Source organism: Drosophila grimshawi, unplaced genomic scaffold (genome assembly GCF_018153295.1).
Source record: "Drosophila grimshawi isolate 15287-2541.00 unplaced genomic scaffold, ASM1815329v1 contig_1369, whole genome shotgun sequence".
Lineage (NCBI taxonomy): Eukaryota > Metazoa > Arthropoda > Insecta > Diptera > Drosophilidae > Drosophila > Drosophila grimshawi.
Window position 1 is genome coordinate 6,603,962 of NW_025062891.1, and position 23,539 is coordinate 6,627,500.

The 23,539-nt window shown below is 40.9% G+C and overlaps 3 protein-coding genes across 7 annotated transcripts in view; all 3 read right to left on the minus strand.

Moving 5' to 3' along the window:
* The window catches only part of LOC6560765 (myosin light chain kinase, smooth muscle), a 29,508-nt gene extending 26,196 nt beyond the window's left edge, over positions 1–3,312 (minus strand). Inside the window, exons 1-2 of one of the 4 annotated variants that reach the window (XM_043216399.1) lie at positions 2,776–3,308; positions 639–2,586 (exon numbers count right to left, since the gene is read on the minus strand). In XM_043216399.1, the coding sequence (XP_043072334.1) occupies positions 639–2,586; positions 2,776–3,264 (2,437 nt within the window). In that variant the 5' untranslated portion in view covers positions 3,265–3,308. Of the gene's footprint in view, positions 1–638 lie in introns of all 4 variants that reach the window. The other 3 variants (XM_032734453.2, XM_032734454.2, XM_032734458.2) reach the window with 3 other exon arrangements.
* On the minus strand, positions 3,296–10,978 carry LOC122322377 (calponin homology domain-containing protein DDB_G0272472-like). The gene is made up of 5 exons (XM_043214287.1): positions 8,282–10,978; positions 5,044–7,897; positions 4,300–4,847; positions 3,363–3,750; positions 3,296–3,303 (listed from the first exon to the last, which is right to left on the minus strand). Exons 1-5 carry the CDS (start codon positions 10,976–10,978, stop codon positions 3,296–3,298), a joined length of 6,495 nt encoding a protein of 2,164 aa, XP_043070222.1.
* Positions 10,947–23,405, minus strand: LOC6559301 (titin homolog). Of its 2 annotated transcripts, XM_032734460.2 has the most exons (7): positions 23,195–23,405; positions 21,829–21,985; positions 19,300–19,591; positions 18,198–18,682; positions 17,998–18,089; positions 17,207–17,419; positions 10,947–17,146 (listed from the first exon to the last, which is right to left on the minus strand). In XM_032734460.2, the coding sequence occupies exons 1-7, from the start codon at positions 23,253–23,255 to the stop codon at positions 11,730–11,732; spliced, it is 6,717 nt and encodes a 2,238-aa protein (XP_032590351.1). In that variant the 5' UTR covers positions 23,256–23,405; the 3' UTR covers positions 10,947–11,729. The 2 variants fall into 2 exon arrangements, with proteins under 2 accessions (XP_032590351.1, XP_001987680.1); XM_001987644.3 differs by lacking the exons at positions 21,829–21,985; positions 23,195–23,405 and adding an exon at positions 19,676–19,853.
* Positions 23,406–23,539: the final 134 nt, after the last annotated feature.

Below are 23,539 nucleotides of genomic sequence, written 5' to 3' on the forward strand. Positions count from 1 at the left end.
TGTGAAATGTGTGAAAATATCCTAATTGCCAATCGATTGTTATGCTAAATAAAAACATTTGCACGAATTTCGTTGTTTATATGTACATATATACATATATATGTACACTTATTTATATACCTGCATTGCAATTGTTGCCAAAAAAAAAAGTAAAAAATAATTTCAAAGAAATCTATTTAAATGCTGAAGACTTTTAATTAATGCACTCAGTAAATTCAATTATATAAATGTCATTCGAATTTCGATAGTCTATAAATAAAGGCGTCGATTTAACGTAAAAAAATAAATTAATGCACTTATGATCTCGAATCGATCATAATACCAAAGGGCAAGTCAATTAACACAAACTGAAAATGTAAAAACTTAGCCAAACTAAATAAGTAAAACGAATGTACTTAATCATTACATACTTAGTATATTATATTAGTAAACTAAATAAGTAAAACGAATGTACTTAATCATTAGATACTTAGTATATTATAGCACATTGTATAACTAATGTATTTATTTCCTATTTACAACTAAGGTGCTAGCGGGCTTAACGTCAAATTCAATTGATGTAGTTGTAATCTGACATTAATTTAATTTACATTTGTGGCATTAAATCAATGTGTTGCATAGGTAGAACAGGCACTTACCTCGTATGTTGCGTGTAAATATTGGCGGTGTGCCAAATTTGGTTGAAGGTGCTTCGTATATAGTCACAAGACAGCTCGTTTCGACCTCTCCATTTCGATTGGACGCTATGCATCGATAAATGCCAGAATCATTCATCTCTGTTGATTTGATTTCAAGGCAGGATAGACCATCGTTCAAGGTTATTTTGTACTTGGCATCGTTCTCAATGGGGTTATTCTGCTTGAACCATTGCACTTTCATATCGTGACCAGATATGCCACATGTTAGCTTCAGGTCACTGCCTGTTGCCGAATTCCGATTAGTGAGCATTAAATCAACAGTTGGCTTACGCTTAGCACTGCGCGATTCCTTCCGTTCTTTATACTCAGACTCTAAGGATTGGTATTTGCTTGCTTGAGGACTAATACTTTCGACTGCATCCCCAATAGCCTCTCTGCTTCGAACTTGTTTGCGCTCACGAACATCAGCCTTCTCGTTAACATTAACATCAACAACATGAGCTCCCTCTCTCTTTGACAAAATCATGTCAACATCGTCTACAACTGGTTTTTTCTTCTGCAGTTTCTGCTCTTCTGAAGCTTGTTGTTCTAAAATCGTTACCTCTTGCACCTCAGCTTCAGCTTCCTTAACATCTCGCTTCTTACTATCCGCAGTCTTTTCTTCAGATACTTTCTCAGCAACAACTTCAGATACTTCACCCTTCTGGGCCTTCTTTTCAGATTTTTTCTTTTGCTTTGTGTCCAACTTCTGCTCTTCTATAGATTGTTGCTCCAGAATCTTTGCCTTTTGAGCCTCTGCTTCAGATTCCTTGACACCTGGCTTCTTACTTTCCGGAGTCTTTTCTTCAGATACTTTCTCAGCAACAACTTCAGATACTTCACCCTTCTGGGCCTTCTGTTGAGCATCCTTTTCAGACATTTTCTTTTGCTTTGTGTCCAACTTCTGCTCTTCAATAGACTGTTGTTCTAGGATCTGTGCCTTTTGAGCCTCTGCTTCAGATTCCTTGACACCTGGCTTCTTACTTGCTGGAGACTTTTCTTCAGATACTTTCTCAGCAACAACTTCAGATACTTCACCCTTCTGGGCCTTCTGTTGAGCATCCTTTTCAGACATTTTCTTTTGCTTTGTGTCCAACTTCTGCTCTTCAATAGACTGTTGCTCCAGAATCTTTGCCTTTTGAGCCTCTGCTTCAGATTCCTTGACACCTGGCTTCTTACTTTCCGGAGTCTTTTCTTCAGATACTTTCTCAGCAACAACTTCCGATACTTCACCCTTCTCGGCCTTCTTTTCAGATTTTTTCTTTTGCTTTGTGTCCATCTTCTGCTCTTCTATAGATTGTTGCTCCAGAATCTTCGCCTTTTGAGCCTCTGCTTCAGATTCCTTGACACCTGGCTTCTTACTTTCCGGAGTCTTTTCTTCAGATACTTTCTCAGCAACAACTTCAGATACTTCTCCCTTCTGAGCCTTCTGTTGAGCATCCTTTTCAGACATTTTCTTTTGCTTTGTGTCCAACTTCTGCTCTTCAATAGACTGTTGTTCTAGGATCTGTGCCTTTTGGGCTTCAGATTCCTTGACACCTGGCTTCTTACTTGCTGGAGACTTTTCTTCAGATACTTTCTCAGCAACAACTTCAGATACTTCACCCTTCTGGGCCTTCTGTTGAGCATCCTTTTCAGACATTTTCTTTTGCTTTGTGTCCAACTTCTGCTCTTCAATAGACTGTTGCTCCAGAATCTTTGCCTTTTGAGCCTCTGCTTCAGATTCCTTGACACCTGGCTTCTTACTTTCCGGAGTCTTTTCTTCAGATACTTTCTCAGCAACAACTTCCGATACTTCACCCTTCTCGGCCTTCTTTTCAGATTTTTTCTTTTGCTTTGTGTCCAACTTCTGCTCTTCTATAGATTGTTGCTCCAGAATCTTTGCCTTTTGAGCCTCTGCTTCAGATTCCTTGACACCTGGCTTCTTACTTTCCGGAGTCTTTTCTTCAGATACTTTCTCAGCAACAACTTCAGATACTTCTCCCTTCTGAGCCTTCTGTTGAGCATCCTTTTCAGACATTTTCTTTTGCTTTGTGTCCAATTTCTGCTCTTCAATAGACTGTTGTTCTAAGATCTGTGCCTTTTGGGCTTCAGATTCCTTGACACCTGGCTTCTTACTTGCTGGAGACTTTTCTTCAGATACTTTCTCAGCAACAACTTCAGATACTTCACCCTTCTGGGCCTTCTGTTGAGCATCCTTTTCAGACATTTTCTTTTGCTTTGTGTCCAACTTCTGCTCTTCAATAGACTGTTGCTCCAGAATCTTTGCCTTTTGAGCCTCTGCTTCAGATTCCTTGACACCTGGCTTCTTACTTTCCGGAGTCTTTTCTTCAGATACTTTCTCAGCAACAACTTCCGATACTTCACCCTTCTCGGCCTTCTTTTCAGATTTTTTCTTTTGCTTTGTGTCCAACTTCTGCTCTTCTATAGATTGTTGCTCCAGAATCTTTGCCTTTTGAGCCTCTGCTTCAGATTCCTTGACATCTGGCTTCTTACTTTCTGAAGTCTTTTCTTCAGATACTTTCTCAGCAACAACTTCAGATACTTCACCCTTCTGGGCCTTCTTTTCAGCATCCTTTTCAGACATTTTCTTTTGCTTTGTGTCCAACTTCTGCTCTTCAATAGACTGTTGTTCTAAGATCTGTGCCTTTTGGGCTTCAGATTCCTTGACACCTGGCTTCTTACTTTCTGAAGACTTTTCTTCAGATACTTTCTCAGCAACAACTTCAGATACTTCACCCTTCTGGGCCTTCTTTTCAGCATCTTTTTCCGATTTTTTCTTTTGCTTTGATTCCAACTTCTGCTCTTCTATAGATTGTTGCTCCAGAATCTTTGCCTTTTGAGCCTCTGCTTCAGATTCCTTGACACCTGGCTTCTTACTTTCCGGAGTCTTTTCTTCAGATACTTTCTCAGCAACAACTTCAGATACCTCTCCCTTCTGGGCCTTCTGTTCAGCATCCTTTTCTGCTTGTTTGTTTTTCTTCGTCTCCAGTTTTTGCTCATCGATAGATTGTCTCTCAAATGGCACTTCTTCTTTGTTGGCCTCTCCTTCAGTCGAATCCTTTTTGAGCAACTGTAATTGTTCGTAAACATTTAAAATTTTCTTGGTTATATTATGAATTTTCTCTTCTACAGTTGCAGTCTGGAGTTGTCCTTGTGTTTTTTCAATATAATCGTACTCTGCTAGAAGAACTATTTTCATTTCTTCAATCGAAGGTTTCATTATATCTGTTTCCTCATCCAGTAGGTCATCAAGTATTAAAAAGCTGTCCATTAAATTTTGCTGAAGATGGATCATGTTTTCGGAGGAATTGTCTAAACGCAGAACAGAACAAATATTCTTGGAAATCTTCTCCAGATTAACTAGCTTTGGTATTAGTAGTGAAGGTTTGGGAAACATTGCAGTTTCGTCAATAAGTCTAACAGCAGCCTTAGTTAAAATAACATTGGATTCAATTTCTTTAACGTAATGGCTTATTAAATTACTCGCAGTAACTGGAAAAGCCTCAAGAAGTGATTCGATAAATGCTTCAACAATTTCCTTGTCAGCTTGTTCTTCAGGTGATTTCCCATCATATGTATGAACAATATGCCCCCTTAGTTTGAATATGGACTTAGCGACCTTTTCGGAGTCCTCAAGATTTTCGATCATATCCTTGCAATTGGTAACGATCTGTAATAAATCTGTATTTGATGTTTGTGATTTAGATGCCTCGACTATATCCAAGAATTTGGCTTGCATATTCGTCTTTTGAACTTCAGCTTCAGATTCCTTGACATCCGGCTTCTTACTTTCTGGAGTCTTTTCTTCAGATACTTTCTCAGCAACAACTTCAGATACTTCACCCTTCTGGGCCTTCTTTTCAGCATCCTTTTCAGATTTTTTCTTTTGCTTTGTGTCTAATTTCTGCTCTTCTATAGATTGTTGCTCCAGAATCTTTGCCTTTTGAGCCTCTGCGTCAGATTCCTTGACACCTGGCTTCTTACTTGCTGGAGACTTTTCTTCAGATACTTTCTCAGCAACAACTTCAGATACTTCACCCTTCTGGGGCTTCTTTTCAGCATCCTTTTCAGATTTTTTCTTTTGCTTTGTGTCTAATTTCTGCTCTTCTATAGATTGTTGCTCCAGAATCTTTGCCTTTTGAGCCTCTGCTTCAGATTCCTTGACACCTGGCTTCTTACTTTCTGAAGACTTTTCTTCAGATACTTTCTCAGCAACAACTTCAGATACTTCTCCCTTCTGGGCCTTCTGTTGAGCTTCCTCTTCAGTCTGTTTCTTTAGTGTCTCATCCAACTTCTGCTGTTCTATAGATTGTTGCTCCAGAATCTTTGCCTTTTTGAGCCTCGACGTCAGATTCCTTGACACCTGGCTTCTTACTTTCCGGAGTCTTTTCTTCAGATACTTTCTCAGCAACAACTTCAGATACTTCTCCCTTTTGGGCCTTCTGTTGAGCTTCCTCTTCTGTCTGTTTCTTTAGTGTCTCATCCAACTTCTGCTCTTCTATAGATTGTTGCTCCAGAATCTTTGCCTTTTGAGCCTCTGCTTCAGATTCCTTGACACCCGGCTTCTTACTTTCTGGAGTCTTTTCTTCAGATACTTTCTCAGCAACAACTTCAGATACTTCACCCTTCTGGGCCTTCTTTTCAGCATCCTTTTCAGACTTTTTCTTTTGCTTTGTGTCCAACTTCTGCTCTTCAATAGACTGTTGCTCCAGAATCTTTGCCTTTTGAGCCTCTGCTTCAGATTCCTTGACATCTGGCTTCTTACTTTCTGAAGTCTTTTCTTCAGATACTTTCTCAGCAACAACTTCAGATACTTCACCCTTCTGGGCCTTCTGTTGAGCATCCTTTTCAGACATTTTCTTTTGCTTTGTGTCCAACTTCTGCTCTTCAATAGACTGTTGCTCCAGAATCTTTGCCTTTTGAGCCTCTGCTTCAGATTCCTTGACACCTGGCTTCTTACTTTCCGGAGTCTTTTCTTCAGATACTTTCTCAGCAACAACTTCAGATACTTCTCCCTTCTGGGCCTTCTGTTGAGCTTTCTCTTCTGTCTGTTTCTTTAGTGTCTCATCCACCTTCTGCTCTTCTATAGATTGTTGCTCCAGAATCTTTGCCTTTTGAGCCTCTGCTTCAGATTCCTTGACACCTGGCTTCTTACTTTCTGGAGTCTTTTCTTCAGATACTTTCTCAGCAACAACTTCAGATACTTCACCCTTCTGGGCCTTCTTTTCAGCATCCTTTTCAGACTTTTTCTTTTGCTTTGTGTCCAACTTCTGCTCTTCAATAGACTGTTGCTCCAGAATCTTTGCCTTTTGAGCCTCTGCTTCAGATTCCTTGACACCTGGCTTCTTACTTTCCGGAGTCTTTTCTTCAGATACTTTCTCAGCAACAACTTCAGATACTTCTCCCTTCTGGGCCTTCTGTTGAGCTTTCTCTTCTGTCTGTTTCTTTAGTGTCTCATCCACCTTCTGCTCTTCTATAGATTGTTGCTCCAGAATCTTTGCCTTTTGAGCCTCTGCTTCAGATTCCTTGACACCTGGCTTCTTACTTTCTGAAGTCTTTTCTTCAGATACTTTCTCAGCAACAACTTCAGATACTTCTCCCTTCTGGGCCTTCTGTTGAGCTTTCTCTTCTGTCTGTTTCTTTAGTGTCTCATCCACCTTCTGCTCTTCTATAGATTGTTGCTCCAGAATCTTTGCCTTTTGAGCCTCTGCTTCAGATTCCTTGACACCTGGCTTCTTACTTTCTGAAGTCTTTTCTTCAGATATTTTCTCAGCAACAACTTCAGATACTTCTCCCTTCTGGGCCTTCTGTTCAGCATCCTTTTCTGCTTGTTTGTTTTTCTTCGTCTCTAGTTTTTGCTCATCGATAGATTGTCTTTCAAGCGGCACTTCTTCCTTGTTGACCTCTCCTTCAGTCGAATCCTTTTTGAGCAACTGTAATTGTTCGTAAACATTTAAAATTTTCTTGGTTATATTATGAATTTTCTCTTCTACAGTTGCAGTCTGGAGTTGTCCTTGTGTTTTTTCAATATAATCGTACTCTGCTAGAAGAACTGTTTTCATTTCCTCAATTATTGGTTTCAAAATATTTGTTTTATCATCTAGTAGGTCATCAATTATAACAAACATATCCATCAAGTTTTGTTGAAGTTGTATCATCTTAACAGAGGACTTTTCAATATGCAAATCTGACTTAATATTCTCTGAAATATTTTCGAGGTTAACTAATTTTGGTACAATCAACGATGATTTATTTCCGATTTCAGAATCGCCAATAAGTTGAATAGCTGCTTTAGTTAAAACAATATTCATCTTAATTTCTTTTATGTAACTCGTAATTATTTTCTCTGCTGCATCTGGACAGGCCTGAATAAGTGATTCAATAAAGGCCTCAACAATTTCCTTGTCAGCTTGTTCTTCAGGTGATTTCCCATCATATGTATGAACAATATGCTCCCTTAGTTTGAATATGGACTTAGCGACCTTTTCGGAGTCCTCAAGATTTTCGATCATATCCTTGCAATTGGTAACGATCTGTAATAAATCTGTATTTGATGTTTGTGATTTAGATGCCTCGACTATATCCAAGAATTTGGCTTGCATATTCGTCTTTTGAACTTCAGCTTCAGATTCCTTGACATCCGGCTTCTTACTTTCTGGAGTGTTTTCTTCAGATACTTTCTCAGCAACAACTTCAGATACTTCTCCCTTCTGGGCCTTCTGTTGAGCTTCCTCTTCTGTCTGTTTCTTTAGTGTCTCATCCAACTTCTGCTCTTCTTTAGATTGTTGCTCCAGAATCTTTGCCTTTTGGGCTTCACCTTCAGATTCCTTGACACCTGGCTTCTTACTTTCCGGAGTCTTTTCTTCAGATACTTTCTCAGCAACAACTTCAGATACCTCTCCCTTCTGGGCCTTCTGTTGAGCTTCCGCTTCAGTCTGTTTCTTTAGTGTCTCATCCAACTTCTGCTCTTCTATAGATTGTTGCTCCAGAATCTTTGCCTTTTGAGCCTCTGCGTCAGATTCCTTGACACCTGGCTTCTTACTTGCTGGAGACTTTTCTTCAGATACTTTCTCAGCAACAACTTCAGATACTTCACCCTTCTGGGGCTTCTTTTCAGCATCCTTTTCAGACTTTTTCTTTTGCTTTGTGTCCAACTTCTGCTCTTCAAGAGACTGTTGTTCTAGGATCTTTGCCTTTTGGGCTTCAGCTTCAGATTCCTTGACACCTGGCTTCTTACTTTCTGGAGTCTTTTCTTCAGATACTTTCTCAGCAACAACTTCAGATACTTCTCCCTTCTGGGCCTTCTGTTGAGCTTCCGCTTCAGTCTGTTTCTTTAGTGTCTCATCCAACTTCTGCTCTTCTATAGATTGTTGCTCCAGAATCTTTGCCTTTTGAGCCTCTGCTTCAGATTCCTTGACACCTGGCTTCTTACTTTCTGGAGACTTTTCTTCAGATACTTTCTCAGCAACAACTTCAGATACTTCACCCTTCTGGGCCTTCTTTTCAGCATCCTTTTCAGATTTTTTCTTTTGCTTTGTGTCCAATTTCTGCTCTTCAATAGACTGTTGTTCTAGGATCTGTGCCTTTTGGGCTTCAGATTCCTTGACACCTGGCTTCTTACTTTCCGGAGTCTTTTCTTCAGATACTTTCTCAGCAACAACTTCAGATACTTCTCCCTTTTGGGCCTTCTGTTGAGCTTCCGCTTCAGTCCGTTTCTTTAGTGTCTCATCCAACTTCTGCTCTTCTTTAGATTGTTGCTCCAGAATCTTTGCCTTTTGAGCCTCTGCTTCAGATTCCTTGACACCTGGCTTCTTACTTTCCGGAGTCTTTTCTTCAGATACTTTCTCAGCAACAACTTCAGATACTTCTCCCTTCTGGGCCTTCTGTTCAGCATCCTTTTCTGCTTGTTTGTTTTTCTTCGTCTCCAGTTTTTGCTCATCGATAGATTGTCTCTCAAATGGCACTTCTTCTTTGTTGGCCTCTCCTTCAGTCGAATCCTTTTTGAGCAACTGTAATTGTTCGTAAACATTTAAAATTTTCTTGGTTATATTATGAATTTTCTCTTCTACAGTTGCAGTCTGGAGTTGTCCTTGTGTTTTTTCAATATAATCGTACTCTGCTAGAAGAACTGTTTTCATTTCCTCAATTATTGGTTTCAAAATATTTGTTTTATCATCTAGTAGGTCATCAAGTATAACAAACATGTCCATCAGATTTTGTTGAAGTTGTATCATCTTAACAGAGGACTTTTCAATATGCAAATCTGACTTAATATTCTCTGAAATATTTTCGAGGTTAACTAATTTTGGTACAATCAACGATGATTTATTTCCGATTTCAGAATCGCCAATAAGTTGAATAGCTGCTTTAGTTAAAACAATATTCATCTTAATTTCTTTTATGTAACTCGTAATTATTTTCTCTGCTGCATCTGGACAGGCCTGAATAAGTGATTCAATAAAGGCCTCAACAATTTCCTTGTCAGCTTGTTCTTCAGGTGATTTCCCATCATATGTATGAACAATATGCTCCCTTAGTTTGAATATGGACTTAGCGACCTTTTCGGAGTCCTCAAGATTCTCGATCATATCCTTGCAATTGGTAACGATCTGTAATAAATCTGTATTTGATGTTTGTGATTTAGATGCCTCGACTATATCCAAGAATTTGGCTTGCATATTCGTCTTTTGAACTTCAGCTTCAGATTCCTTGACATCCGGCTTCTTGCTTTCTGGAGTGTTTTCTTCAGATACTTTTTCAGCAACAACTTTCGATACTTCTCCCTTCTGGGCCTTCTGTTGAGCTTCCTCTTCTGTCTGTTTCTTTAGTGTCTCATCCACCTTCTGCTCTTCTACAGATTGTTGCTCCAGAATCTTTGCCTTTTGGGCTTCAGCTTCAGATTCCTTGACACCTGGCTTCTTACTTGCTGGAGACTTTTCTTCAGATACTTTCTCAGCAACAACTTCAGATACTTCTCCCTTCTGAGCTTTCTTTTCAGCATCCTTTTCAGACATTTTCTTTTGCTTTGTGTCCAACTTCTGCTCTTCAATAGACTGTTGCTCCAGAATCTTTGCCTTTTGAGCCTCTGCTTCAGATTCCTTGACACCTGGCTTCTTACTTTCCGGAGTCTTTTCTTCAGATACTTTTTCAGCAACAACTTTCGATACTTCTCCCTTCTGGGCCTTCTTTTCAGCATCTTTTTCCGATTTTTTCTTTTGCTCTTCTACAGATTGTTGCTCCAGAATCTTTGCCTTTTGGGCTTCAGCTTCAGATTCCTTGACACCTGGCTTCTTACTTGCTGGAGACTTTTCTTCAGATACTTTCTCAGCAACAACTTCAGATACTTCACCCTTCTGGGCCTTCTTTTCAGCATCCTTTTCAGACTTTTTCTTTTGCTTTGTGTCCAACTTCTGCTCTTCAATAGACTGTTGTTCTAGGAGCTTTGCGTTTTGGGCTTCAGCTTCAGATTCCTTGACACCTGGCTTCTTACTTTCCGGAGTCTTTTCTTCAGATACTTTCTCAGCAACAACTTCAGATACCTCTCCCTTCTGGGCCTTCTGTTGAGCTTCCTCTTCTGTCTGTTTCTTTAGTGTCTCATCCACCTTCTGCTCTTCTACAGATTGTTGCTCCAGAATCTTTGCCTTTTGGGCTTCAGCTTCAGATTCCTTGACACCTGGCTTCTTACTTGCTGGAGACTTTTCTTCAGATACTTTCTCAGCAACAACTTCAGATACTTCACCCTTCTGGGGCTTCTTTTCAGCATCCTTTTCAGACTTTTTCATTTGCTTTGTGTCCAACTTCTGCTCTTCAATAGACTGTTGTTCTAGGAGCTTTGCGTTTTGGGCTTCAGCTTCAGATTCCTTGACACCTGGCTTCTTACTTTCTGGAGACTTTTCCTCAGATACTTTCTCAGCAACAACTTCAGATACTTCTCCCTTCTGGGCCTTCTGTTCAGCATCCTTTTCTGCTTGTTTGTTTTCCTTCGTCTCCAGTTTTTGCTCATCGATAGACTGTCTTTCAAGTGGCACTTCTTCTTTGTTGGCCTCTCCTTCAGTCGAATCCTTTTTGAGCAACTGTAATTGTTCGTAAACATTTAAAATTTTCTTGGTTATATTATGAATTTTCTCTTCTACAGTTGCAGTCTGGAGTTGTCCTTGTGTTTTTTCAATATAATCGTACTCTGCTAGAAGAACTGTTTTCATTTCCTCAATTATTGGTTTCAAAATATTTGTTTTATCATCTAGTAGGTCATCAAGTATAACAAACATGTCCATCAGATTTTGTTGAAGTTGTATCATCTTAACAGAGGACTTTTCAATATGCAAATCTGACTTAATATTCTCTGAAATATTTTCGAGGTTAACTAATTTTGGTACAATCAACGATGATTTATTTCCGATTTCAGAATCGCCAATAAGTTGAATAGCTGCTTTAGTTAAAACAATATTCATCTTAATTTCTTTTATGTAACTCGTAATTATTTTCTCTGCTGCATCTGGACAGGCCTGAATAAATGATTCAATAAAGGCCTCAACAATTTCCTTGTCAGCTTGTTCGTCAGGTGATTTCCCATCATATGTATGAACTATGTGGTCTCGAAGTTTGAATATACCCTTTACTACTTCCTCAGAGTCTTTCAAGTTTTCCATAATTTCTTTACTGTTGGTTAAAATAGCCTTTAGTTCAGATTTATCGGTTTTGGATTCCAGAACACTGCGCAGATTGTCGAATTTTAAATTCAAAATCTGTTGCAAATTCTCAGGCTTATCGGTAACAGTTTCAGATTCCTTTTTCTTTAAAGTATCTGGCGATTCAATATATTTTGCATCGATTTCATCTTTGGGTTTTTTCGTTGTAGTTTGTTTGTCATCTTCTTCCAGTTTTCTTTTCACCTTTATTTCTGTTTTCTCTTGAGGAACTTCCATTTGTTCTGGTGTATCTATTACTTGTGTATGTTGTTGCTCTGATTGCTTCGGTCCCTGGTCCTGCTCCTGCTCCTGTTGTGCTGCAAGGGATACAGTTAACTGAGTAAGCTTCTCCTGGAGACTGTTAATTTGCAACTGAACAGTGACAAATCAGTGCCATCTGCTCTGATGTAATCTGTGTTAGCTGAGCTTGTGATAGGATGTCATTTTCTATTTGGACAAGTGTTGCCTCCAGTTGTCTAATCTCTTCAGTGTTTTCATCGACAAGTTTAACGCTGAGTGGATTATCGTTTTGCAGGCCCTGTTCAATATCAATTAGGAACGCTTTGCCTGACGACACGTTTTCAATGATCATGCTTATGTCGATGGGCACCCCGAATTCAATGGGAACCAAAGACACACTCTTCAATTCCGCCGATATTACATCAATTTCTTGCAGCAGTTCTATAATGCGTATTGGATTGTCATTATTCTCAATAAAATCAAAAACGGCGACCAGGCTGCTTTGGCTTCGAAGTAGACCGCCCAATAGATCATTATCGACCACTTCGCTAACCTCATTCAGAGCCCTGAATGTGGCCATTAGACTTGTTTGCAGATTAACCATTGTGGTCGATGACTTATCTATATCAACATTTGGTGAATCGGCTACCGCTCGAATGGATTGTAGCAGATTCTCAAATGTTATGCTTAGACTCACTAGAGACTTTTGCTGCTGGCAGTACGTCATAAAATTTTTGAATGTGTCCTCAATTTTCGCATACATCTCCTGAGCTAATTGGGTCTCCAGCACCGGCAAAGAAAGCAGAATATCTTCAAAAGCACTTTCGATATTCTCCAAGGAGTCAACCAAACCCGATTCGTAAGTGTGCACCAAACACTCCTTCAGTTTGAACATGGTCTTTGCAATTTTCGCCTGAGCCAGCACAGTCTCCTGTTGATCGCTGTTTGAAGCGAGTGTTTCTTGGATTCTTTTCAAGTCCGAGTTCAGCTGCTGCATTATTTCGCCCACCTGGCGCAATTCTTCGCTATCGTCATTTTTGGTTACTTCGAGGCAAGCTTCCAGCTGCTTTATGCCACTTACAACGCCCTGTTGCACATCGAAGATCTCCACTTTTGGCTCGTCAGCAATTTTAGCTGGCTCCTGGAGAATATCTTCCACCATCTGCTGCTGGCCACTGGTCTTCAGTTCAGATATCTCGTGCATGGACATATCCTGTACATGCTCCAGCGCCTGGATATCAATCTGTTCACAACAATGCCGGAGATCGTGCAGTGGGGTCGCCAGTGTCTTAAGCTTGGATAGTTCCAGATCCTCCAGACTTTCGGCACCACTGTGCGCAATGCACTCCTCCACCTCGAGCACACAACGCTCCAGACTGCAGATCGCTGCGGCAAAAGTGCCGGGATCCGTGCCCTCCGACATGGACTTCGCAGCCTCATCCGCGTGTGTTTCATGCACCAGCGCAATGCTGTTCTGTAGTTCCTGCATTTTGGTAATGGCCGCTTGGAGTTGTTCAACTGTTTCGACACGCAAGGAAGCCACATCCAATTCTTCGCAGTGCGATAGAACCGATGCGATGCCATGGTTAAGATCAGAGAGCAGGACCTCAGCTGGTTTCTTAATGCCTTCCAGCTCAGCAGCTTCTGGTTTCTTATGCTTTTCCTCCTCCTCAGAGTTGGCTTCTGGTTCCGTTGGCAACGATTCAGCCAATGACTTGAGCACTGAAACATCATCCAGCGTGGACAGATCCTCAACGGATAATTTAAGTGGTTGTAGATTTTCGAGAGCATGTACAAAACTCGAGAGTGGACTGGATATGGCTAGAGTATTCCAAGTCAAGTGCTCATCTAAGGCTTCTCTCTGCTGGGCAACAATATCATTGAAATTATTTAGCACATCGTTGAATTCATTGCCATCAGCGACGGGATTATCCAATGTTCTAGCCAAATCAGCAAAACTTTTGCCCATCTCAAATAAAATGCGAGTTGTGTTGGCCTCGTTGGGATTGAGTGTCGTCTCCGTTTCACTGAACGTAGCCAATCCCTTGGCGATCTGTAATATCCGTAAGAGTGCAACTTGAGCTTCATTCGCGCACAACTTCATCTTTGACGGCATTTTTGCATTCTCATTGATGCGATTGAGAGCCACCTGCAGGGTTTCAATGTTCCCAACTGCCTCCTCGAGGGAAACTTTCGTCTCCAGCACTTTGCGCAATGCACTAAAGGATTTATCCTGTTGTGACGGATGCAGTTGCTCGTCCTGTTGGATCTCCTGCTGTAATATCTTAAACTCATGCTCCTCAATATCAATGATGGCATTGCGTATTATGTTGCGGATGTTATCAAGGGATTGCAGTGCCTGCTGATCGGGTTCGCGTTCCCTTGCCGTCAACAGCAATCCATGTGCCTTCTGTGTATTCTCCTGCAGCAGGGTGAGTGGTTCTATTAGATCTGCCAAGGAGCCAGAGGTGGACTTCACCTCGGTCTGGCGTATGCAATAGTTGAGCTCATCAATGGGACGCTTCAGCTGGTCGAGGAGCGCCACATGGTGACGCGTTATATCCCGATCCAAAATGGTGCCAATCAGCGCCGACAGCTCATCCTTGAGATTATGTAAGCGTATTTTCACATTTTCACTGAGACGTTCCGAAATTCGATCGATATTTGTCTCGAAGTGCAGTACGGCTTGGGCAATGGACTGCAATAACTTCTGGGTATCTGCCAAATCCAATGAGGCCTCCTCGCTGGCTCTCTTACCACCCGACTCCAGATCCTGACCCAATTGGGCGAGACCATTCTGGATTTCTTGTAGAGGTGGCACCATCGATTCCACGGTGCTCACCGTAAACATGCCAGCCTCAACGCTGTCTGATTTCTCATTCAGAATCAACTCCAATCCCTTGTTAAGTTCAAAGAGTGGCGGTGTGACAATATCCAAAATGGCCATGTTTATCTTTTGTTCCATGGACTCTGATCCCACTAAAGATTCGGTCTTATCTTCAATCGATTGTAGAGTGCTCTGCAAGTCCTTAATTGGCTCCACAATGCTATCAAGTACCTTTTTGTGTACCTTCTTGTAGATTTGCTCCTCACTCTCCTCTAGCGATAGTTCCATTTCAACACGTTCCAGAGCTTCCTGGATCTTTGCCACAGGCTGGCAAATCTGCTTTAAGGCGCTCGCTTCGCTGGGCAAGTTGGCCTCCGATATTGATGCAAAGGAGATGCTCTCCTGGACATCCTGCATCTTTTCAACTGCCTCTGTAAAATGCTTGGCTGCCTCCAGCTCCTGTGCCTCCTGCAACAGAGCTTGAGATCTGATTGTGCCCTGTGTTATATCCAGACCCTGATGTATATCATCGGCAGTTAATGTGATTTGGGCACGCAGACTCTCCGACTCGAATCTCTCGCTGACAATCTTCAGCTCCTCCAATGCGCGTTTCATATGCTCCGCAACGCTGTCAATAATGCAGACACTGGTTCTCTGGATGAGCGTGGCACCCATCTCATCGATCTCGACACACTTCTCAATCACCTGCAGGCCCATGTGCAGCTTGCGTATATCATCGTCCATGGATTGGATGAGTGCATCGATCTGCGTTTCGCCGGAATAGACGCGCAGCTTGGATTCGATCTGTTTGATAGGTTCGATAATATTACGTATGATGGCAATGCTCTGGTCGGCAGCAGCCGGTGTCATCATCATCGCCGATTGATCCAACACCTCCGACTCGACCACAGTCAAATGATTCTCAATCACTCGCAGCAACTTGGCCAATGGCACCAATGCAATCAAATTCTTATTGATCTCGATCTCATCGGTAACTGCTTTGATATGCGAAGCTGGCGTCACCAATAAGCCATCGCCCACAGCACCAGAAATGTCCTGCAGCTTGGCATCGTCATCGGTTGTCTTTGACGAATCGCTGTCCGTTGGCTTTTTGGACTTTTTGCGCTTTGGTGGTGCAGTTGGCTCACCCTCGGCGGTTGTTGCTGCTGTGGCTACCTTCTGTGATGTAGACATCTGCGCACTGGCAAAGGTCTGCAAATCCGATGTCTCCTCTTCCCCGCCCGAACCGGATGCCTTCGACAAGCTAAAGAATTCCTCAGTTTCGGTGGGTCGTGACTTCTTGCGCTTACGTATGGGCGCTGAGAGTGAGAGTTCCTCCTCCATTTTCTCAAAGGATTGCTGTGCGAACTTCTCCGTGTCTTTGTCGAAGACACCTTCCCTGCCCGATGAGCCATGCACTGTGATCTCAGTGATGGAGATATCATCCAAATCCGCCTCGGTACGCAAATCATCATCGTGTGTAAAATACTCGGGAGCAATATCAATGACCACCGCTTCCATGAGTAGCTTACCGGACTGAGAAGTCTCCTTGACGAATCGCAACGGTGGCAACTCTACAATATTATGCTCCGTCACATGTTCGGATATCTGATCCGCATACATTTCGACAATCTTGAGTGCCTCCTCCTCCGTTAAGTCGGGCGTCTCGTAAAGTGAAACGGATACCTCTTTGCCATCAAATGAAAAGGAGACATCGCCTTTGTCATCGATGGTTATATCACCCACAGGCGTCTCATATAGCTGCGAGGTGCGCTCCTCCTGTATGGTGGACAACGAATAGTTTCTCTGCAGCTCGTTCTCCTGCGGTGGCTCTGGCTTCTGATTACGTTGGGCATCCTCGAAGCCCAGCAGGGAAGCCGAGCTGGCGACGACGCCCATACAGTTTCTGGCTTCGCACGTGTAGGTGCCCAGGCAGCAGGTGCCATCCTGCCCAGAGATAATGCGATGTATATCGCCCGGTTTCAGTTCAACGCCATCCTTGTACCACTTCAGCACTGGCTGCGGCACACCAATCACTTTGCACTCCAGATTGACGGCACCCTCCTCGGTGAGCACGGCACGCAGACACTCTAGAAAACGGGGCTTCTTGTAGTGCCTGGGTATCTGCAGCTTGAGGAAGCATGAGGTGATGCTGGTACCAAAATCATTGACCGCCAGACACTTCCACTCGGCCTGATCGATAAACTCAGCGGATTTGATGTCGAGCAGCCACTCCTCATTCTCGCCGCGATAGTGATTATAACGGTCATTCGGATCGATGGGCAGCTCATCCCGGAACCAGGTCAGAATAGGATCGGGTGTGGCCTTGACCACAACTTTAAATTGAAACGGTTCGTTAATCTTGGCATCGGTGCTCTTGAGGCCGGTCAGAAATTGTGGTGCCTGATTCTGATTTGCGAAAACCAAACGTTCCTCATCCGTTAGTTGGTTCTGTATATCCTCGACGGTCAGGACAGCGGTGCTGCTCGTCTCGCCCATGCAATTGCGAGCGATGCAGCAATAGGTGCCCAGCGAATTGGTGCCCGTCAGCTGATAAACATCGCCGGGCTTCAGTTCGTGCCCATCCTTGAACCACTTCAGCACTGGCGTTGGAAAGCCAACAACTTTGCACTCGAAGGAGACCAAGCCCTCCTCGGTGAGCACGGCGCGCAGGCTCTCCATGAAACGGGGTTTGCGATAGTTTTTGGGAACTGCGAATAGAAAATAATTAGTTGATCGTTTTTCAAAAGTTTATCTACAGCTTATCGTACTGTCCATGTTGACCACACAAGCTGATATGCCCGTACAGCCCTCAAAGCTGGTAACGACGCACTTCCAATCGCCAGCATCGCAGGACTCCGATGGCTTAATCTCAATCATATAAACGCCCAGGCCATCCTCAATTAGTTTATAGCGATCGCCACTCTCCACGCGTCCGTCCTTGTTGTACCAGGTAATGCTTTTGGGCCAAGGCGGCACCACAACTGCAAAAGACGTTAATAAAGTATATTAAAATTACGCATACGCCATGTTGTACAACGTGAGATATGAAATAATAATAAGCGAAAATCACGCATACGTCATGTTGTACAATGAGAGTAAAAGAGAGAGAGAGAGAGGGATTGACAGAGTGTGGGAGAATATGGCCAGCATTTCCTTCTCTCTCTCTCTCTCTCACAATTATTTGCTTTTTGTTTTGGTCGTCTCATTCGGCTCGACTCAAGTTGTTGACCCACCTCAACAACCAAGTCCAAGCATTCCACCAACAACAATTTCATTGAGTTCAAGTTTCTAGAGCACACAAGAAAAAAATACAAAAAAGAAACACCGCTAGCCGGTCGGCCTGAATTTTGCTACACATATAGCTAAAAATATATATACGATAAATGTATACGCATATATTTTTATATATGTATATGTATAAAAGAGAAAATGCTGTGTTTGAATCTGAGCAAAACAAACAAAAAAGAAAAATTGTTTTTCTTCGATGTTTTGTATTTTTTGTTTTTCTTTTTTCTTTTTCCTCTTATTTTTTTGTGGGCAATTTGCCAGATAGACTCACCTTGACAGCCGAGTATGATTGTATCGCTAATGCGGACGCTCTGGTCCCGCAGCTCATTCGTAAAAATCGGTGGCGGTAAATTATTGCTAACACTGACAAAACAAAGAAAATAAAGAGAGAGAGAGAGGGAGAAAGAGAGACAGAGTGAGAAAGAGAGTTTAATATGGAGCCAAGAGAGCGAGAGCATTTCCGGTACCCACTTGTCGGCTGGCTTGAGGGATCCCTCGCGACTCCCGCGGCCTACAACATGCACCTTGGAGCTCGAATAGGTGACGCCCATGCAGTTCTTCGCCTCGCACGTGTAGGTGCCCAACGAAGTGGGATCATCGGCGTTGGCGGTCAGTGCAAAGATATCGCCAGCTTTGATCTCCTTGGAGTCCTTGAACCAGCGCAAATGCGGAGTCGGCACACCCACCACCTTGCACTCCAGCGATACGGTGCCCTGTTCGGTGAGCACCGCACGCAGCTCCTCCACAAACTCGGGCGTCTTGTACGCCTTGGGTACGAGCACATTTAGAGTGGCCAAGCACGAGTTGCGTCCACCCATATTCTCGGCCATTAGCATCCACTGGCCACCATCCTCGAGTATCACGGGACTCACTTCCAGATAGTGAAATGTGCCCTCGTTCGTCTCTGTGATGCGATCATTCTCGCATATCCTACGATCGTTTCGATACCAGGTCAGCTAATGGAATAATTAGGTAGGAATGGGTGAAGCAGAACTACAGATTTCAATCATATTAAGAAACAATTAAATTTTATATTAATCTAGAAGTGAAACCATAGTTCGGCATGTCTTAAGGTGAATAATTTGTAACATCCTCTTCTTCATATATATATATTTATACATCTAATGCGCACCTTCGTCTTCGTTCTTCCAAGTTTCCAAGTTTCACTAAAATAAGTTAAAAACTGAGCGACACCTGCATAGACGCAATCAGACAGATAGACGGAAGAAAGACGGACTTGGTTATACCAAGTGACTAATAATAATAGCCAAATATTGCATTATATACATCAAGATAATACATGTAAGATTCTGTGCAAGAATATAAATATTTAACAAGACCCAAGAAAATAGCCGTAATATTTTAATTTATAAAAACCTATAAGAAAAAGTCAACTATTTTGACTTTGTCAAAACCGAGCCATTACTCGAAAGTTATTCGTATTTGCTAGTAGGTTTATCACTAGATCCTACATCTTAATTTGATCCTACATTTGAATTTGAAAACACTTCAAGGTCACAGACCGTACTTTGTATTTTCCTTTACAGACTACGACATCCTGTTGAAACTTTACCTTAAGATCTGTTGAACTGCGAATTTCGGAAAGAAGGCGCGTTCGTGTTCCCACTTTGACGGACAGATCGACGAGACGACGCAGAAAAACTGGTGGATCCTCGCCCGTCGATCTGTCCTCGACGATGAGCTCGACGTGCTTCCGGACGACTTCGTTGCTTTTCGTGCGGGCAAAGAGGGTGTAGTGTCCAGCATCCTCGCGCTGCACATGCTCCACGGCCAGCTGAACGGCATTGCTGGTCTGTGTGATGCGAAAGCGATCGGAGTTCTCGATGGGTATATCGCCACGGGTCCTGTAAACGCACAAATCGTTATGTTATACACATGGCAGGGCCTAGGCTAAGGCAAGCTGATTAATCTTTCAAATCGTCCTTTACCTTTTCTTATAGACTGACGAGGCAGAGGCTGAGGAGAGCGTGCCGTGAAATTGTTTGTGTTCGTTGCAGCAGCAACGACAGCATTTCGAACATCCGTTGCCCATGATGTTCGATAGGTTCTAATGTTTATACTCTAAATATTTATAATCTATTTACATACACACACACACAGACACACACATTCGTGCACACACACATAAACAGCTGATCTGCCATTGTTTGAAAAGTAAAACAATAAAGAAATAAGTCAGTAAGATCTTGTTGGGAATGCTCGATTCCTAATTACCCTTTTCCGTGGCTTGATTTGCTCTTGCATTCATTCTTGTAATCTTAAAAAATAAAAATTAGTTATGGAACTTCGAGGACAATCACTAATAAAACAAATCTTAATAAATCTGAATTGTAATTTGTTTTAATTATATAATGCTATAGAAAAATGTAACAATTAATGATTTAAATATGCTTCAATTCCAATGGGATATACAGCTACGGATATATAAATAATTCCCAGATAAAAGATTAAGTTTGTTGAGAAATATATGATCCAACATTAGTTTTCGCTTTTGTCCTATTTATCTCTCTGCAGACCACTTGAAAAATAATATAATCCTATCGGAATACTCAACTCATAAGCAAACTTTTTAGATGAAGTCGCCAGGACGCAGTTTAGTTAAGACTAATCATGCCGATCAAGAAAATACATATCTATATAAGATTGCAAAAGCATTTCTATAAATATACATATATAAATACGGCACGTGCTTAGCACAAAAGTCATTAATTTAGTTCGGCATTATTTTGATTATTAACAAATAAACAAAACAAGAACAAGTCAAAGATAAACATAAACTAAACCAATTTAAAAAGAAAAATGACGAAAATATTTCAATCGAAAACAAGAATGTTTATAAATAAATGCACATTTTGGCTTTGTACGAACCGACGCGACTAAGTATATTAATTGTATTTTCTACACACACACACACGCACACCACACTGGCAAAAAAAAAGCCAAAAGACAAAAAATAAATGTTTCTTTCTTGTATTTTGGCAACTTATTTTGGGACGCGTATCTCACGGATGCCACGCATTTCATTTTCGAATTGCTAATAACTTGTTGTTCTCTATAGGTCTTAGATTCTTTGATTCTTCTATGTATCTATTTAGTTATTTAGTTAGTCGAAAACGTAAATCTTAAAATGTTTCATTAGCCATTTCTGCTTGTTTCTTGTGCCTTTTGGGCGAATTTTGTTTTTTTGTTTGATTCATTTAATTTGGTTGTTTGGCGAATTTCGAAAGCTTGCTGCTTGCTGATTATGTAATTATTTTTATTTTCCATTCAAAGTGAAAGCCATAAAAAAAAAAAATACAACAAAATATTTTCAACACTTTTAGGGCAGAAAAATTGAAACATCTTATGACGCCATCAGCATTTACTTTACAGCATTCTCGAGATATTTTCACGCGTCGCAAGCGGATTTGTTAATGCAGCTAAATTTAGCTGGTCGAGATATTTTCGGGGGTGCCACACACGCACAACTATTGGAGTTTTTTGTCGTGCATGCACTAGTTTTTCACACACATAAATACACATACTGCCTTCTGGGAATTCTCATAAAAAATTGATTGATTTCGGAGCAAAAATTCGAAATTTATCAAGTATACGCAGTGTGTTCACTATGATTTTAAGCGTATACACACAGAGACACACATTTATATGCTTTTACATATGTATACGTAGATGGGTTGCGTCGTCTACGACAAAAAAGAAATGCTGCTGGGCAACGGATATGTTAATGCGCCGATCGTCAAAGTGGAACTGCCGAACTGTGTGCCCAACAGCCGACTTGGTCAGAGAATGCCACCACGAAGACCAAGAAGAGCACGAAGACTATCCGCTCAGCAATTTTCATATTTTGACTCTGAGCGCAGTCGCCGTTAGCCCGGGCATCTAGTATCTCAGTGCTTGTTGAGCAAGCGTGAAGGGGAAATCAAATCATAATACCAGCAAGATGTAAATGCGCACAATTTTTGGCATTATGCACACACAAACCGGTGAATCACAACGGCAATAGCAGCAAGCACACACTTACACTATATAGCATGGTCGTATGTAATAATAAATTATAAATTGTGCAGACCTAATGACTTACCACTCGAATTTGAAGGGCAACAGCTCCGATTCGTCCTCCTCATCGCAATCGATTTTCACAAAAAATGTCGCACGTTCGTTGGGTATGCAGCGTATAAGTGAACTGGAGTTATCACTAAATGTAATACGTGGCATTGAAGTGTCCTGGCCAGGAGGTTCTAAAAACATAATACAATTCGAATTTTAATGAGGTCTGCTTCAGTAGTAGAGAATATTAACTGCGCAATCTGTATTAAAAGCTCTCTAAAAGCAAGATATTTCCACTATTATTAATAGGTATAATGGATACTCTAATTTAGTTTAGAATTCCTTCTGATATATTTTCTCAATTATTAAACATGAAAATAAAAACCTAAATCGTTAATCTGACTTTAACTAATTGACATGCGCAGAGATATTACTAAAAAAAAAAAGATTTTTAACTAAAATCTAACATAAACCTAACATCACCGAATAAATAAAAATCACTAATCAATCTTTATCGAAAATCTTAAATCATTAATATATATATATATATGCATACATCAAAAGTATAAAATTTTCTGGAACTAAAATATTTAATCTACCAAATTTACACTTATTTAAGTTATAAGTATTTTCTTCAACACAAAAATATCATCGTCTATCATTCATAGCTCTAAGTTTGCCGAATATATTTAAATCATAAATCAGGCTTTATGAAAAGATAAACTCAAACATAACTTTAATATGCATAAGTATATTGTATGTATCAAAATTATAAATATGCTCTTCAATTCAAGAATATCTACTACCAAATTCACACTTTATGTAATTCTGTCGGCTTTTCCTTTAAAAACTTTGCATAGTTAATCCTATTACATACTTTTATTTTTTTTTGGCAAATCTAAATGCGCAAATTTTCACCGGCAGCAGGCATGCTATCTGCCGACTGTCTACAAAGATGTGCACTAAAAATAGTTCAAAATATTATTCATACAAATACTATACTAAAATATTCGCACGTACAAGTATTTATGTATTTATATGTGTATATATACATATGTATCGATGTATATATAAATATATATATGTCCAAATGTCTTTTCAAAATTCAAAGAAAGATTCGAACCTAATTAACTAATTATTATTATAATGCACATATGTATATGTTAATTTTCATTTAGCGCACAATTATGAAAAGTTTGTGCACAGTCCGTTCAGTTCAGTTCAACTCAGATCAGTTCAGTTCAAATCCACATTACGTAACCGCACAGAGGCTGCTAGACGGCGGTCATAAAAATACACACACTTGGAATCTATTGTCTGTACAACAAAAAAAAAAAGAAGAAAGAAAGAAAAGCCGCCACTGATGTTTTCCCTTGTCTGGGTCTCTCTTGTCTGCATACCTACTACGACGGCTGCTTCTGCTTCTGCTGCTGTTGCTGCTGTTCCCGGTGTTCCTTCCATGTTTCAGCTCTAGCTAGACACACTAGCTATATAATTAGCCAAAAACCGGGCCACCCTAGCATGGACAGCACACACACACACTTCGTCTGGGATTCAGGACTTTTCGCACACTCTTCACTTCTTCTTTTTTCTTTAGGATTTGTGCAATTTGTTGGAATATTTTTATACGAAAAGAACAAATTTGTTTTTTCTTTTTTTTTTTTTGTTATATATTTAGAACGACGTGGAGGACGGAGAACGTTGTCAAAGATATTTTCACTTTTCGTTTATTTCACAAAAAAATA